Genomic DNA, 18,048 nt, shown 5'->3' on the forward strand with positions numbered 1-18,048 from the left:
CGGCTTCTTTCTGGTTTTGGAGGCCAGGAGGCCAGGGCTCCATCGGGGCTCCCTCCTGTGGGCATGGTTTCAGATACTTCAATAACAGTATTTTGAAGGGAAAGAAGCCTTCTGGGATCCATTTGTGACACCGACCAGAAAGCTTAGCCCCCCTCGGGGGACACGCCAGAACTCCAGAGCTGTGAGCGTATGAGATGTCTGTGTGTGTCTACTCTCGGCTGACTTTCTGGAGAACAGAGGGTATTTATTTTAAGAGTCAAAAAAGATGTTTTGACCAACCCCACTTAGCTCAATCCTGGCACCGAGACCCGGGAGAGAAGAGAAATGCCAGAGGTCAAACCTCCCCTTTTTTGGCTAAAATGCTTAATCAAAACACACCTAATACTTCTGCCGGGGTGTGGAGGTGGGGTCAGGAGCAGCCCCTGCTACTGCCAACAGCCGACGGGCCGGCAACGCGCGCGCGGAGGCTCAGCTAGCAAAATAAAGAGGTTTTTCAGCAAAGCGGCAGCCTTGGCGGGAAGGCCTGGGCTGAGAGGCTCCAGGAGGGGTGCGTCCGGTGGGTTCTTACCCAAGGTCAGTGGTGGGTGAATAGCCGATGATGATGAGGGTGCCTGCCAAGGCGGGCTGTTAAACAGGGCAGGTAGAGAGAAGCTGCTGGAACGGGCCTCCCAGAACCAGACTCAGACCTCCGCTCTGAGAGGGGCAGTCCTGTCTTCGAAGTCCTGCAGGGCTTCTTCCCTCTCAGCATGACGTGAGTGGGGGCCTCCTCCGGGTCACCTGTGGTCCTGCGGCTGGGCTTCCGGGCGGCCACACTGCAGCCGGAAGGGGGCCGAGGACCCAGCTGGGGAGCGGTGCAAGACCCTGGGCCCGCCCAGCCCTGCTCTGCATGGATGCGCTCCGGTCCGTCTGGGCTCTCGCTCCGTGTGCCATGCATAGCAACCTGACCTATTAGGGACAGTGTGGTCTGAATGCCTGTCTCCATGTCCCCATCTGACCACGGACTCCTGGATAGGTGGCCACCATCTCTGAGCTGGTGCACAGACCTCAAGGGACTCTTCCCAGAATGCAGAGAAGACCCTCCAGGCCGTGTGACAGGTGGATTTCCTGGGATGCTCCATCCCGTTTGGCCACTCTTAGCCTCAGACGAAAGGCAGGGGTTCTGGCCACCCTCAGCCCGAGGCTTGTGGAACATGGTGGTCCTGGACAGAGGCTGGCTGTGTAAGGGACAACGAAGCTCTGGGGAGCGAGGCTGCACCCCACCTGCAAGGCGTGATGGAAAATGGCCAGGCTCTCCTCGGAAAGGCTCTCCTGCTGGTGTTTGACGCAGTGCTTCTGGTTGAACCAGGAGTGGCCCATGCTGGTCAGGGCCAGCTGGTCAGGTGCCTCAGACGCTGGTCAGGGAGCCCACGGGACCGAGACTCCCACACTGCGGGCACACGGTCCGTGCCACCTTCAGAGACAGAGGCTGCCATGCGCTGTCTGGGGGCCGGAGCCGCGGGCCCCCAGCTGCCTCTCTCTGCAGGCTGGGCCTCTGCCCTGGACACTCCCCACTGGGGAGCAGGGAGGACAGAAGATCAGGGCCACCAAAAATCAAAGTGAAACATGGCAGGGATGGCGCACAGGCCGGCAGAGGGGCCGACTGGCAGAGGGAGGGTGGCTCCCGCCCTGAGCTCAGGACGGAGCAGGCTGGAGACCAGAGGGGTCTGTGTGCGGCCATGGTGCTGACAGGGCCCCCGGATGACCCTCCTGTGGGCTGACAGAGCGGCTTCCTTGTCTTCTCCGGAGCTCTCCATGACCTACCGCCTGGGAGAAGAGAGCTGGGTGTCGGGCCTGAGCTCCCAGCAACACACCCTCTTCCTCACCAGGAAGCAGACAGGGCCTCCTTGCTAATGTCCAACCAGAGGGCAGCCAACGCCCGCTTGCAGTCCCCGCCCCCGCCTCTGGGCCCAGGATGGGTGTGCGAGGGGGGAGCTGTGAGCCGGCGCTGGCCCCGGGAACACCACATTGCTGATGGGGCCTCGGCATCCATCTGCTGCTGGAGGCTCAGCTGCAGCATGAACCACAAGGAAGCACCCCAACTTTCTTCTGTACTCTAGGGGAACCCCAGGGCCACCGTGGGGTGGGGGCATCCCTTTCACCAGACCCAGGGCCGTGCCCTGGGCTGGAGCCAAACTAGGCGGGATTCCACCCAAAATCGAGCTCAGGGCTTTGCCTTCAGCACAGCCTCGGGTGCCTCGGGCAGGCCACAGCCCTCCGAGCCTCTGTCGCCTTCCAGACAAGGCGGCTCCAGAAGCCTGAAGTCAGCGCTCGCGCTGCAGGTTAGAAACGAGCGCGGACTCCGTGCAGGGGCGGACGCAAGCTGGAGAAGGCCAGCTTGCAAACGGATCCTCAACGAGAGTCGCGTGCTGGCCTTGACACAGGCAGGATGCTCTCCCTGTCTTTGCTGGGCGACCGCAAGGTGTCCGCACCTCGGTCCAGAGGGGACACGGCTCAGGGCTCAGGAGCTCCCAGGAACGGGCACGGGGCGCTCTCTTCCCAGGGTTGTGGGCGGTGCCCCGGGCACTACACTCCTCAAAAACTTAAAGCGCAGTGTTGTCCTTCTGGATCAAGCTGCCCCGTCCATGAGGGGCAGGCCCATCCAGTCCCAGGGACCCCGTAACCCAAGCATGAGCCTCCCGTGGTGTGTGAGGCTGACAGTGGCCTCCGTCCTGCTGGCTGGCCGTGTCCGGGCGCAGGCCTGGGCAGCCCCTCGCGGGAGGGTAGACCCCATCTCTGGCCTTTGGGCGTCGGTGAGCACGGCCCCTTTCTGGAAGCCACAGCTCGGCTGAGATCCAGGCGGTCGGCCTCGTTCTCTCTTCCCCTCTGCCAGTCGACCGAGCCACCGACCAGCATTCCTGGCTCTGGATTCGGAGTGGAGAGCAGACACACGAGAGAGTAAAAACACAGGCCCTGCTGCTGGCCAGACTCGGCCCCCAGCATCGGGGTTGACCTCCCACGGGCCCCTCCAGCCCGGCCCGCAGATGACCTGGCGCCTCGCGGATGCCCCGGGAGGCCTCCACGGTCTCCGTGGTGCTCACCTTCTCCGACTCGTTCCTTTCGTACTTATGACCACCTTCCAAACCACAATTTCAGAATCTATTAGAAGAAACATAAAATTCCCAACTGTTTAGAATTCTCAACATTTAAAAGTATGACTTATTGGGCGCCTGGGTGGCTCAGTTGGTTAAGCGACTGCCTTCGGCTCAGGTCATGATCCTGGAGTCCCGGGATCGAGTCCGGCGTTGGACTCCCTGCCCAGCGGGGAGTCTGCTTCTCCCTCTGACCCTCCCCCTTCTCATGTGCTCTCTCTCTCTCATTCTCTCTCTCAAATAAATAAATAAAATCTTAAAAAAAAAAAGTATGACTTATTGTTGTTACAGCTGAGCCGGGCAGACGTGCGCCCGGGCCCCTCACCCGACCTGCGTGGGCATGGCAGGGCACTCTGCACTCCTGGCTGGTAATTTGGAAGAGCGGTAGTGTAATTTTAAGGGGAGGGCAAATAAAACCCCTGGATTTGACACCATTTCTCGTGTTGTTTTTCAAATATTAGTTTCCAACTCGGTTTCTATTCTTATGGAAACGATGTTACAATTTATATATGTGTCTATGCCCGGCATTTGTGATCCAGAGGGGGAAATCCCATTTATACAGCTAATTTGTCAGTTTGCTTAGCTTAGAAAGCACTCTGGGACCCGTCCCTGAAATGCCGTCCCTCTGGAGTGCAGCTCGGTGGTTTTTAAGAGGAGTCACCAGGCAGGCGAAATTCTACAGCTCTGCAAAGCCTAGCTGAGAAAAGCCCGGAGTCAGAATTGTCAGGTGGGAGAAAGACCCAGAACGGCTGGTACTTTCTCTCCTCGCTAACCCGAGCCCGTGTTGGCGGCAGAGGGAAGGGCCGGAGCTCCTGGCGCAGCCGTAGGAGCCCCCCGCCGCGGCTGGAGGGGCCGGTCATCACTGGCCACCCTAGGGTGCTTCTGTGCCGCGGGCACTGCTGGGTTCTGCCTTCGCCTGATTTCCTTTGAGAAGCTTCCTCCAAAAACCACATCCACTTCCCAGGGGCCTGGGATAAAGAGCAAGTTAGCATGCTGCCCCCTCTGCTCTGCCCCAGGAGAAGCAGTGGAGAGATGGCGTCCAGGCTCAGCCCCGCCAGCCCACCTCCGCCCTCTGCCCCTGCCTCCTCCACCGCGGCTCCCTGTGCGGTGAATCGGGCTGCTCAGCCCGGCTTTGCCTCCCCAGGTAGACTGCAAGCCCCACGCGGGCTGCACGGTGCCCCAAGCCCTCCCGCTCACCCTGCAGGGCTGCGCGGCTCGCAGGCAGGGTCAGAGGGCACAGGGAGAGAGGCTGTTGCCCGTCTCAGAATGCCTTCCCGCCCCTCTTGGACGGTTTTTGGTAATATGTGTGGCTTCCCTTAAGGACCAGGGTGAGCTGCTCAGAGCGACTCCTGCCCCACAAGGAGCCAGCTGTCTTCCCGGGGAGCCGGCGTCCAGGAGGGGTCCTTGGCGTTCTCAGCAAACGAGGAGACACCGTTGGGATAAAGGACCCGACTTCCCAACACAGCACTGTCTTCCATGTTGTGGAGAAGCCACGAGGTCTCACCCTTGTCATTTCTGAGAACATTGGCTCTGCCCCACGGTTTACAGCCTGAGGACGGCATCTTGTTCGCCAGACACTAACCTCCCCTTTCACAATTGTTTTGCAGCACATGCTGACCGATACAGAAGTGTCGTCCCAGGAGGGCTGCATCCAAAAGGTAGGAGAGCTGGTCCCACACCTTCTCCCTCGCTGTGGCCCGCGTGCGATCCTGAGCTAGCATGCACGTGGCCAGGTCCATGGCACGGCCCGCCGTTGGTGAGCGATGCGTTGTGTGTGGTGGAGCGCATGCACAGGACAGGGGTTCTGATGACGTTAGGACGGATGCTGGTTTGCATTGTGTCAGCAGGTAGGGGGTCACTGCCCTGAACCAACCCTAACTCCTGAGAACGGGGAGAGTCTCCCCCGTGGGAATGCTCAGGCCACGCAGACGCAGGAAAATTAAATAAACACAGGTCATGTTTGTTTAACCATCTCCACTGGATACTCACATGAAAAGAATACGGAGAGCGGGGGGAAAACCACAATTGGCTGCAAATTCCACAAAGCCTGAGCTGTACTCAGCCTCCAAAGAGGGCTCGGGCGGGGCGTGAATAAGCAGCCGATCAGGTGAAAGGAAAAGTGTCCACGTGGGCGTTGTCTCCTGCCCTCCTGGCGGGTGACGGAGACTCGCAAACATTAGCTCTACAAGATCCAGAAAGTAAACTAGGCCCCGAAAAAAAACCCAATAAACGGAGGGGCCCAGAAGCGGTTCGTCAGCGCTCAGCGCCCACCCGGTCCGGGCACCCACACACACGCACAAACGCAGGGCACACGCACACCCACGCTCAGCACAGTAGCTGAACCCCTCTTTGGCATTTCCATAGAATTAGGACAGTGCTCTCTCTCGTGCTCGCCTCAAAGCAACTCTCAGGCGAGGCGGAGAGGGGCACCCGCCGAGGATGCCCAGACGGTGTCCCGACGCCCGGGCCCTGGGTTGGCTCCCTTTCAGCATCGCGGGATGTATGCTTGCAGGGACGGTCAGCCTCTGCTGGGGGAGCCCGAGGTGCATCTCAGGTGTTCCCCGCGCCCGGCTTGATGGTCTGAGCCGAGGACTCTGGGCAGAGCGCTCCGTAAGGGGGGCACCTGCCCCTTCTCGCCAGGTCCAACCCCACAAATACTGATTTTGGAGAAAACCCTGTGAAGGGAGGCATTTTCTGACCCTGCAGGGACTTCCTGAAGGAGCTCTGGCTAGGGGTGATCTTTTAGCTCATTCTCGCCCATAACCCATGGTCTGCGTCTGGCCGGTGCCCGCCTGTCCCAGCCCCACTGCCAGGGCAGCCTGAAGCCTTTCTTCCTTAAAACATGACATCCCTCCCAACAGCCCCCTTTCCCTCCTCCTGCCTCTGGGAACAAACCCGGACTTCCCTAAAGGACGTAAGGTAGCAAGAGATTTCAAACAGCTTTGCCATATTTCAAAGAATTGAAGTCTTTCCTGTCCCCCCAAAAAAGGCCCCGCAGTCAAGTCCAGTGTCTTAACCTCTAGAGAGAACACGGAATCTTCGTTTTTCTCACTATGAACAAGCAGATGAGCAGGTGACGCAGGTGGGACTTGCCCCAACGGTGGGGTGAACTGGTGGGAGGTTAGAGGTGACATATTTATGGTGGGACGAGCAGTCGGTTGTCTGGTGTGGATACAAGGGTCGAGGCAGAAGCCAAAAAAGTTAATTCTAAATGTGAAGATGATGAGGAGGCTGGGGCTGGATACTTTTGAGCCATGACGATATGCGCCCGGGGAGAACCCCAGTCAGCACGTCCACTCTGCTCCCGGAGCACCACGGCCCCTGATGTGCCTTTTCCTTTTCTAAACCGTCAGCCCATCGGGCCCTGGCTGACCTGGTCAGAGGGCTTTCCTGAGAGCTGCTCAGGGGATGGGTGGACGGTGCCACGCCGACAGAGACCCGCACACAATGCTTGGCGCAGGCATCCCCTCAAACACAAAACCTTGTAAGGCCTGGCGGAGCGGTCTGAGGTTCCCTCTCTGCACAGAATCCAAACTGACCCAGTGCCCACGGCAGCTGGACACTCAGGGGGCCCAGGCGCCAGAGCAAAGGGGGCCTTGGCGGCCGGCCGGCCGTTTGGAAAGAGGCCTCCTGACTCCCAGCCCGGCACCTCTGCCTCCTACCACCCCGAAGGCCCCTGTTGCAGGGGGAGGCTGCAGACCACAAGGGGGCTCCTCCCACGTCCTCACGCACACCCCTCCCCACACCGAGAGGCCACCGCACAGCCCTCAGCCATCCACTGAATTCTGGGATTTTTCCAGCCTTGTGCGGAACTTAGACATTATCAGCATTTGGGGCATTCAGTGTGACGAGATGGGTGCCCAGGGTCAGATTGGTGGGATGATCAAAACCTAACCATGGTGCTTAGCTCTGGACCCATCGGGTGACGGTTCCATGCCCAGACAATCCGGAAGGGAGGGAGACAGGAGCGAAAATGCAAAGCCAAATGGGTTCATGCCCTGAGGCTGGAAAATGAGTAAATGTTCATTTGACCTTCCTTCCAAAAAGCAGGTCCCACCTTACCGATGTCTGTGTTACTTACAGCTGTGGAGGTCTATGCGCGCGCACACACACATTACAGGCTATGACCACACGTCTCGGCGTGCTGTTTGAAGGACACATTGAGTGAATTCCTTGGCAAGAGGATGTAGACCCCATTTATCAGTTTTGTGGTTTGGGGGTTTTACGTCTGGCTGAACTGGGCCTCTCCTCCCCCACTCGTTTGGGAGCCTTACAATACCGTGGGCAATCGCGGGGGGGCTGTGGGTAGGTCACTTGACATCTCCAGCTCGTCATTCGGTCTTGAGGATGATGATACTTCCTGATCTTTATGTGCATCAGTGAAGTGCAACAAAAGGTAATTAATGCAATCAGTGGTTTGACACAGTTACAGAAAATGTGCTATTTTGTGGGGAAGTCCCGGTTATAAATTCTAAGCATTAGCGAGCCAGGTTGCTGGATGCGCCGCGGAATCCCTCTGTCGGGGCGCAGACAGGAGACCAGGCCCCGGCCCAGGGAGGTGGGCTGTGCCCACACTCTCAGCGGAGGCGGGATTCGAACCCAGGCGCGGGCGGCTGGGCCTGCGGTGCAGGGCGGGGCTCCCGTGGGAGTGACAGCGGCCACAACCTGTGAGCCGCGCCAGGCTCGGCCCCGCCCCTCAGGTCCCGGGACCCGCATCCCCGCCGCGGTGCCCCTCCGTGGGGCGGGGGTCGCCTGCATCCCTCCGTCCCGACCCGCGTGCTCTGTGTCCCCCGCAGTCCCGCACCCCTCTCCGTCCCCTGCGCCCGCGTTCTTCCACCGCCCACGGTCCCCGGCGCAGCCAGCGAGGCGCGCAGCCCAGAGCTTTGGTGCTGGTGAGATTGGGACCTGTGCTCTCCGCCGCCGCCGCCCGGCGCCCTCGCCATCCCTGCAACCGCCCCGGTGTGCGCTCTGGGCGCGGAGCCCCTGCTGCCCGCGAAGTCACTTTGACTGCGGGTCTGCAGGTCGGGCTTCGTGGCCTCTTCCAGCGTCGGCGCCCGGACCTCTGGGACTGCTCCCTCCGAAGGACTCTATTTCGTCTCTGTTTACTTAGAGGGAAAGCCCGGGGCTCCTGCAGAGCAAACATCTGCGGGAGATAATCTAGCGAGTTGTCCATCCGTCACTCGGGTCGCCCGGCTCCCTGGAGAGCCCGCTGGAGCCTGTAATAAAAAGGCCCAACGAAGAGGCTTTGGGGACGAATAAAGAGCCGTGTTAAGGGCCCGCTGAAAATGGATGGAAGACATTATTAAGGCTCAATGGCCGTCTTATCAAAATCCAATAGGATAGACATTTGGCAAAAGGCTTAAATTTATTCTTTGACTTTCTGGAGGGCTTGAATTTATCCCTTAACAAGAGTGTAGTCCACCCGGGGAGATGGTATCAGCTAAAAGAATTTTGATTTAATCTCTCTGGTGATATGAAAAGGGGACACGCAAGCCCCCGGCCGCCTTCCCTTTGTCCCACTTTATCTTGTTTTCTTTGACCATCTTGAAAAGGAAGGACGTGTTAATACGGTACAACTGGGGGGAAAAGCAAACAAAAGGAAGTGACCTTTTCCTTTTTTTATTTTTATTTTTTCTTCTCCTCCCCTCCTCTGTCTGCCCCCACCCCGCCAAAACTCAGGGATTTGCATCAGTAGGGCTAGGACCGGAAGGAGAAAGGTGCCACCCAGCCGGCGCTCTGGGGGGCAGGGGGCCGAGGGGTGCACGGGGAGTCCGAAGGAAAGAAAGCTAATGAAGTCCGGTGCTGGAAGAGGGAGCCTGATGGCTCCATAAATCTCTCCCCCATCATTACATGCAAAATGCTACAGGTCATAAAAGCCATCTGATAGCCCAGCCTGGCACTGTCCACAGAGGATGATTGATTGATAATCATTATAATTTGTGAAATGATTATTTGGATGTTAGGACCGTGGTCTGCACCAATGGGCTGTTGTGTGTGCGTGTGATCCGTAGCCTGGCCCCGGTGAGATGCCTCTGCTCATCGGGGTCCCTCCCGGGGTGGCGGGGGTGCTGGGTGCTGGGGCCAGGGAAGGCTGGCCAGGGAGTCCAGGAAGACAACTCTTCAAGCTGCAAGAAGGTGGGAGTGGAGACCACAGGCAGCTGCTAAGTGTGTTCTGTGCCCGCACACCCCAAGGTTAAGCCAGGCTGTGACTCTGGCATTTGGCGGGCCTGGGTCCTGGCCTGGCCGGGCCGTGGAAGTTCAGCACAGCGCCGCATAGCCAGGTCCTGCTGTGCAGTGCTGCATTCTGGAGTCTGTGGTTCTGGTGTTGCCCTGGAGGTGGCTGGGGGCCCCGGGGAGGGTGGTGGAGAGACAACCAATGTGGCTGGACCTCTTAAGAAGGGGAGGTCCAAAAATGCAGAAGCCCCAGCAAGAAGTGCTGGTGGGCACACGCTGGGTTCCCACTGGTCTTAGTCGGGCAGGAGGCTTCGCCGGGTCCTTCTCATGCTTTGCCTGTGCCAGGGAGGATGGTTTTAGCAGTCCTTTCCTTTTTCCTCTTCCCCTCCCAGCCAGCAACATTCAGGTGCCACCAACACCCTATAACTCACTCGCATTTTACCTGCAAAGACGCTTTATTACCCCCAAAAAATCACACCGGAGACCCCAGCCCTCAGAACCCTGCAATCACAATTAATAATTTGCATGTGGGATCGGTTATGTCTTTATGAAATCAAAGTGTGTTTAGCTGCCACGGAGACAGCCCCGAGTTGATTTTGATAATCTGGGGCTGAATAGACTTGCTCGGATGCAGTAAGCCCCGGACAAAAGGCTGGGCAGTGGCTGAAAGCCCTCTGACGGCACGTCTCCCTCTCCTTTGTTCGGGGGCTGCTGATAAAAGAACCAGGAGTCCATTAATTCAGTGAATGAACATATAGTAAAGTCAGTGCCTCTTGAGAACAATAATGTTGAGGTCAGCTTCGGTTGCCATGGAAACTAAGTACTCCTAAGAAGTTTGCATCCCTGATTTTGCTGAATCAAAGGCTGCAAAGCGGAGAGGTGTAGGGGGCCACGACCAGAAAGTTGGAGAGCGCCGCCTCCGCTGGTCCCCTTCCCGAGAAGGTGCAGGCCTCAGCCCCGGGGCTCAGGGCCCACCGCCCGCCCGCCCGCCCGCCCTGCCTCGAGTCTGGCTTCCGGCCTCCCCGCCCACCCCTCCCGGGAGGCCTCTGATTTCACAACTGTGACGCTTATCTGAAGAGGCCGCTTAGGTGTGACTTCGGTGGCTCCAGTCCCCCGGGGCAGAAAGTCAGGCCCAAGGGAGGGGCCACAGCCTGGAGGCTCGGACTCTGACCTCCGGCCACCTTGAAGCACCTGAACTTGTCCCTGGGGGGGGTGGCGGGCAGTGGCCCTGGGGCCCCTTCCCGCCCTGATAAGGGTGATTAATGGGCCAATAGTGGCAGCGACGGGGAGCTACGGGGCAGCTGCAGGCTGGGGGAGCGACATTATAAACATAAACTTTCTGCATTTTCAGGCCCCTAAATTGAGTTGATTCCACTTTCCCCGCCCTTGCCCCATCCTGAGGATCCCGGAAACCGGCTTGAAGGGTCAGATCAGCTGGGCGAGGTGCAGATGGTTTATCACCTGCCCGCTGGGGGAGCGGCGAGTCCGGAAGGCCGGCTCTGGGCCTGGGGGTGCTGGGGTGCGGCGGCTGCCAGCAGGCCGTGGAGGGCAGGCTGCTCCCACAGACCCGCCCAAGCCCAAGAGCCACACCTGGGGAGAGGGGACAGAGAGTTTAATTTCTCCTTTTTTTGCAACTGAGAAAGCAATGAGCTGGCTTTTCTTTCTCTCCCTGGAGCGCCTCCTGAGAATCAGCCCCTGAAAGGCTTCTGGGCTGCAGTTTGGGGTCCCGGTGGAGGGAGCGTGGAGGCACCCTCGGGGTCCACCAGCAGCTGCGGGCAGGGCTTGTGAGAGCAGGTGACTTGGGGGCCCTCTCTGGGGTCAGGCCCCTCCCCCCAGCCGCCCTGCTGACACTTTCTGCCCGAACTTAAATCTCAAAGGCAGAGAAAACATCACCAGTTTCATAGGACAGACTCAGAAATGGAAAACACGCCTTACCCCGCAAGGTAAACAAAGGAAGTTCTCCTTTTGGCTGGAGACCCAGGGAGGCTGGGCCGGGTCCGGTGCCCCTCCCAGCCCACCCCAACCCTCTAAGCCTGGTTCTGCCTGGACGTGGTGGCCCTTGGCCTTGAGCGTGGCCTCCTGCATTTCCGGCTCCTCCTCTGCGGCTGGAGAGCTAATCCGTCTCCAGTGCCCGACTTGGTCCCGGGAGTTCAGTGGGGTAACAAGATAGTGATTGGGCACAGCTCTGGCACCGGGGCCTGCTTATTGGAGGTTGGGGGTGCGACTGCTGTGGTCGGTGCGGGGACGAGGGGGCGGAGGGGCCCCGGGTGGACACCGGGCATGGACGGAGGGTGTCAGGCCTCTCTGGGGACGCCTGCAGTGGGTCAGAGCACACAGGCAAGGGGCGTCCGCTGCAGGGCCCTCCTGGAAACCGCGCAGAACCTCGGGGCGTCCAAGGGGGCTCTCGGGGGGAGGGTGCTAGGAAAGATCGTTTGGAGCAGGACGCCTCTCTCACCGGGTAATGAAGCGGATTTATTATCTACATTACTGGCTTTATAGGAGCCAGATGGTGGTGTCAATAAAGTCCGTAATCTTCAGGGGGGTGCAATAGTGAGTTAATTAAATTGTGCCTCACTATTAGGAGAGAAAAATATATCAGCTCTGAGGCCTCTTTAGCGTCTTCTGCTTTAAACCCACAGACACACACCTCCGCAAAGCCCTCATCACTGGCTTGGGGGTGCTGCTCTCAAAGGAGAAACCCCAGGGCTCACCTCCACTCTGAAAGCCCCACCATCATCCATCAGTGTGATGATCATCATTCTGAGAATAAGGCAGATTTCTGGTTTTACACAAACAGAGATACCGAGGTGGCTGGTCCCTCTCAGGGTAAAAGAGAGCGGAGTGAGAGATGCTGGGAGTGCTTGGGGTTCCCTCCCTCTGCCCGGTCACTGCCACTCTGCCCCCTTCTCTCTCGTGCTGAGCACCCCAGGCCTCGAAGGAGGCCTGGCTCCAGAGTCCCCTCAGATGCTGTTCCCTGGGGAGGGCTTGGGGGCCAGGCTACACGGGTGCCCCTCGCCAGAGCCCAGGACCCCACCCCGTCCGAGCGCAGGCCTGTGGGAGGCCTTGGGGAAGCCTCTCAACTTGATACGGGATGACAGGGCCTGGATGTGGGGGTCTCTGCGGTCTGCCCAGGGGCGGAAGCTCTCAGCCAGGGAAGGCTGTGTCCCACACACCCCATCCATGAAGCCACCTGCCGTCTGAGCAAGTGGGCGTCTACGCCCGGCTTGCAGAGCGGACAGGCCCACCGGCATCCCAGCTGGCCTGTTCACCATCTTCCCTGAGCCGTGGCTCTGGCTTCCTGTGTCGGCGAGGATGTGGGTGTGGTGGTCCTGGGTGTGGGGTGGGGGAGCCTCTAGCCTCCGCCCTGCCTCCCACAGCAGCTTCGACGAGGCTCACGTTGCTGTTGGGCTGACCATGCGCTGAGCCTTGGGGGAGGGCCCGGGGCCAGGAGGAGGGTGGGAGGGAAGGAGAGCAGGCAGGTGCGGGGGGCTGAACTTGTCCCCGCGAGGGGGTCCTCTGTCGCTGTCATTTATAGAATGCCTACCATTAACCAGCCACTTGATGTCCATCGGCTCACTTACCCCCCATCACCCCAGACAGGTGTTCTTGTCCCCACTTCACTGAGCAGGAAACTAAGGCACGGATAATTTAAGTCACTTGACTAGGCCACACGATTCAGCAGAGAGGCGTTTTCAACACCAGCCAACAAGACTCTGAAGCAAGTGTCCTCAAGTACCAGGCGCTAGCATGTGCTCCGAGCATTCCCCCAGCCTTGCTCCCCGGACAGAGAGTCCGAGCTCACCCACACATTCAGAGTTCAGATGGCGCTAAGTCGTCAAGTTCAGAGAAAGCTGAGTCAGAGAGGGGCTGCGCTCTTTGGAAGTACATGTATCAGTCAGCTGTTGCCACGATAATGCCGTGTAACAAGCCATCTCCAAACTCGATGGCTTAAACAATACTTGCTGGTTCTCACGGACACGCGTGCAAGTTGGCTGGTCCGGGCTGGGCTCAGCTGGGTGTGGTTTGCTCCGGACGTCCGTCGGCCTCGTGGACCCGGGGGCTACATGGGGCATGTGGTTATCATGGCGATGGCAGAAGAAGAGGCGGGCACCCACAGTCATTGTGGGACCGACGCTCTGAAGGAGTACGTTCCCCCCGCATCCCCCGCAGCCGGCAGCACAGGGCGGGAGGAGGTGCCGCTCATGGCGGGGATGCGGTCGTAGAGCAGAGGGCGTGGAGGAGGGGACGCCAGCGCATTCTGTTGTGGTGGGCTGCCCGTAGGAGGAGGCACTGGAGCTGACACATGGCCAGTTCCCAGGTGCAAGCTAAAGCGGGGAGAGTCACTTGACGTGTGCGGATAGAGAACGGAGTCCATGCGAGGCGAGTGCACTGTGAGCACGCAGGAAAAGACAAGGACGCCTCGCTGGCACACGTCCCCTGCCTCGCCGGCTTCCGGGGTCTCTGAGATGCACGCGGCCCAGAGGGACGGGCCCCCTTCCCCGGAGGGGCTCTGGTCTGCGGTCTGGAGTTGCCAGGGAGAAGCAATGCCAGTCTGTCTTAGGGGTTGTCCCGGGTCCCTTTGCTGGGAGGGATTCAGGAGACCCCATAGGGAGGGGGACTAGGGTGGCAGAGGGTAAACCACCGCAGGCCAGCCCCGGGCCCAAGAGAGGCATTTGGACAACCTCCCACTAAACAGAGGGCTTCGCTGTCCGGCCACATGAGGAACCATAAGTACTTAGGACCAAGTGACCAAAGCCAATCTGAGAAGGCTACACACTATGTGATTCTGGCTCCATGATGTTCCGGAAAGGGCAAAGCCACGGAGATGGTAAAATGATCCGTGGCTCCCAGGGATGGGGGGAGGGAGGGGCGATCAGGTGGAGCTCAGGAGATTTTGTAGGTTAGTGGAGCTCTTCTGTGATCCTACAGTGGTGTCTACACGACCCTGATATTTATCTGGACCCACAAAAAGCACAACTGACCCCAACAGTGAAGCCTGATATTAATCGTGGGCATCACTTGATGATGGGTCAGTCCTGGCTCATCAGTGGTAAGAAATGACCGCAGGAGCACAAGACATGAGTAACAGGGAAGCTGGGGGGCAGGGGGGATGGGAACTCGTCGTACTTTACACTCACTTTCCTATAAAACTTAAACTGCTCTAAAAAACAAAGAAGATTCTTTTTTTAAGAACAGGGTTTCAGAAAAGTGGCGTATCACACGCACACACATCTTCTGTGAAGTCTCATACATGTATAAGGACATACATATGGGAAAAGGCTGCACAGGAATAATACAGAAGTGATGATGTTCCTCTTTGCTGTGACATAATGTCTGATGTTTTAAAAGGGAACACCCGTATGGGGTACTTTGCTTATGAAATACGTAGACTTACGTGAAGTGCTCATCCAGTGCCCGGCCCACACCAACACCAGATGGCAAAGGTCGCCACCACCGTGGTGGGTGGTGACGGCCAGACGTGGGCACCGTTCCCGTTTGCTGGATCATAAACCCCCTGTGGTCAGGATTCCCTATCCTGCCTACATGCGGGGCTGCTCACCAAACGTCTGAGCCTCTGCCTTCCGGGACCGTGGTAGCACGGGGCCCTCTGCCCGCCTTGTGGTTGGATGAACCACTTGGCCCTTGGGCATTTCTAGACCCAGCAGCCACTGGCCGGCCTGACAGCCCCTGGAGCTCTCTGCCCTCCAACACTGCGGCCAGAAAGTTCTGGAGAGGTCCCAGCAATTACCATAGGCAGAGCCATCCTGTGAATCACACGAGGCATATGGGAGAAACGCAGCCATGTGCTATTTGGTTGGGCTTCCTGGTTTGGAGTCTGTCATTGCAGCGTGACCTTGTCACGTACCCATTCAGCAATACTGACCAAGCACCTACAATGTGAAGGTGCTGGAGACACAAACTGGAGTTCCTCGAGGTCTCTATTCTCCCGGGGTTCCTGTCCTTCGGAGACCCCAGTCACCTGTCCTGATGGGCCTCGGCAGCCCTTGTTCCTTGGGGCCCTGGCCCCTGGGGAGAGCCGGCTGCAAAGTTCCAAATCAGAAACCGCTCCTCATGGTGGGGCACCCTTCCAAGACCCTCTTGGGCTGTTTACTCTGTTCATTTCTGGCAGAGGTGACCCCATCTTGCCATGTTGGCTTGGCCGTGTCCCTGCAGGTTGGTGATTCGAAGGAGTCATTTCTCTGGGCCATTTTTCCTTTTTATCCCCTGTTATATACAGGGGAAATTGTGAGGATAACAAATTGATTTTGGCCAGGAAGAGTGGGATTCTTAATTTAACAGATTCAGGGTGAGTGCACCGTTTTCTTACTTAATAATATTTCCTTCTTTGAATAATACCCTCTTTCGGCACCGGCCTCTTTGTATGCTAACAGGATTCATCATTCCACCTGACACCCCCTTCCATCAGCCAAGGCTGTGTTGGTGAACGGTTTCTTCTTACCCAGTTAACAAGATGTTTCTCCAGTACAGTGTTGATAAATTAAGTAATAAAAGGCAAGACTTATTATTTTATATTGGAACCTTGCCTCTGTTATTCCTGAGCAATGGCCAAGATTCAGAGTATTAGCCACAGAAATGTTTGCATTGCCGGGGGTGGAAAATTATCACATAAAGAGAGTCTGATGTGGTGTTCATCACGGATCAGCTGAGAGGAAGGAGAGACTCAAAACCAAACAAAAATAATAATAAAAATCCTCTTCCCCAGCCTCACGCTGGGCGCGAGGGGACAGGCGAGCTGGTGCACGTTTGGAGTTGACCTGAGGGTGTCCTGCGTGCCGCAGGCGGGCCGGCACTTTCTCCTAGCTTCCCAAACCTGAGGCTCTGGGTTACCAAGGCCCCAAAAGGGCAGGTAATTATCGGAAGAGAATCTGAAGCGTGGGCACCCCAGAGAGCAGCAGAAATAAAGTGAGGAGGAGGAATTTTGAATAGATTTCCTCCCTTTGTATTTCTGTTTTGGATAAGAAATGCAGAGGCAGGAGTAAAGGGGAACTGGCAAGGTAGAGAAAAACATCGAATTAGCCTTCAGGAAGGTCTGGCTTGTCAGGGGTTGTCTTAGGTTGGCAGGAGCTGGGGGGGATGAGAGACATCTTTGTCCCATGTCTGCCAATGTGCCGCCCTCCAGGAGGGAGAACTAGCCCGAAGGGAGGCCTGCGTCTGTCCCCACTCACTCACCCACGAGGAGGGTCAATGCCCACGCAGACCAGAAGGTGCCACGGTGGGCAGGACAGGCCTGTGCCCAGGGCACGACTGTGTCTGTGTGTGTGACGTCGGGCCATGGTGGGGCCAGGACGCAGGCAGGCAGAGGCCACATCTGCGTGCTCACTGCTGTGCCCCCGAGCCTGGCCGAGGTGACAAGCGTGGGCCCCTCTGGAGCGTGCTGGGTGCCTCACGGCAGCCCTGGGAAACAGATGCTCTTCTTCCCTGGGCTTCAGACAGGTGAAGTCACCCACCTAAGGTCACGCAGACAGTAAGCTGCAACCTTGGCCCCTGTAAAAATGCTCCCAACCCGGACTCTGAAACCTGAGGCTCTGACTAGCGGGCCCCAGCAAGGCGTTTTCACCCTCTGGGATCATCCACTTCCCTAGGTGTCTGAAAATGTGCATTCCCCAAAAGCAGGTGCTAATTTTGGGGCCTCCTCCTGGCCTGGGCTGGCGCCCATCTCCTCTCCCAGGTGATTTTACTGGTTGGCATGCTGTCCTCAGTCTCTCCTCCTGCTAATGCAACAAATGTCCAGCACCCCAGTCACCTTATTAAACACCCAGGACTTTTCTTTAATAATCACCGTTTGGCCCCCAAAGTGTCACTGTAATACTCCTCAAAGCCCTCACCCCGCTTTGGGTTTCCCACCATGACACATCCCTCACCTCCTCAGAAGCCCCACACACATGATGTGAGAGTTTTGTGCCTCCCTGCACTTCCCTCCTGGCCCCACTTCTGCCCCGTCACTCACAGGGGGAGACTCTGCTCTGCCAACAGGACAACACAGCCTTGGGCGTATGCACCCCAGCAAGTGCCCCGCCCTGCTGCTCCCATGGGAGCACCTCCAGAGGTGTTCTGGTTCCTGTGGCTCTGGGGGCCAGACCCCCAAACACAGCTTCGGTGACATTCAGGGTTTGCTCAGCTAACCCCAAGGGTTGCCTTTTTGCTCAGCCTCCACTGAGCTGCTAAGCAGCCACCATGAAGGCCTGTCCATGGCACTCTCTAAGGGCTTGGGAGGTGAGGTCTGGTGGTGGAAAGATCTCAGAAGGCAGAATATTGTCCAAGGGTTTCTTTATTCTCCGGCACCTTGATTTCCTCATCTGCAGAGTGGAGGTAATAATAGCTCCTGCCTCAAAGTTGTGGAGAGTGATGACATTAGATGTTATGCATAGAACACACCCAAAATAGCACCTGGTGCAAGCCTCTGACTCCGAGTGAGAGCAAGGTGGTGATGATGGTGATGGTGATGATGGTGATGGTGATGATGGTGATGATGATGATGATGGTGATAATGATGATGGTGGTGGTGATGATGGTGATGATGATGGTGGTGATGCTGATGGTGATGATGATGATGGTGAAGATGATGGTGATGATGGTGGTGGTGATGATGATGATGGTGAAGATGATGGTGATGATGATGGTGATGGTGGTGACGATGGTCATGGTGATAATGATGGTGGTGATAATGGTGATGATGGTGATGATGATGGAGGTGACTAATGGTGATGATGGTGGTGATGATGAC

The 18,048-nt window shown here is 57.7% G+C and overlaps 1 protein-coding gene across 1 annotated transcript in view; it reads left to right on the top strand.

Annotated features, from left to right (window-relative positions):
- The window catches only part of PRDM16 (PR/SET domain 16), a 287,340-nt gene that overhangs the window by 143,264 nt on the left and 126,028 nt on the right, over positions 1-18,048 (top strand). Inside the window, exon 3 of the mRNA XM_081816813.1 lies at positions 4,736-4,786. Coding sequence (XP_081672939.1) covers positions 4,736-4,786 — 51 coding nt within the window. The remainder of the gene's footprint in view (positions 1-4,735; positions 4,787-18,048) is intronic.

The sequence above is a fragment of the Leptonychotes weddellii genome, chromosome 4 (assembly GCF_054177405.1).
Source record: "Leptonychotes weddellii isolate Sample4059 chromosome 4, ASM5417740v2, whole genome shotgun sequence".
NCBI classification, from domain to species: Eukaryota; Metazoa; Chordata; class Mammalia; order Carnivora; family Phocidae; genus Leptonychotes; species Leptonychotes weddellii.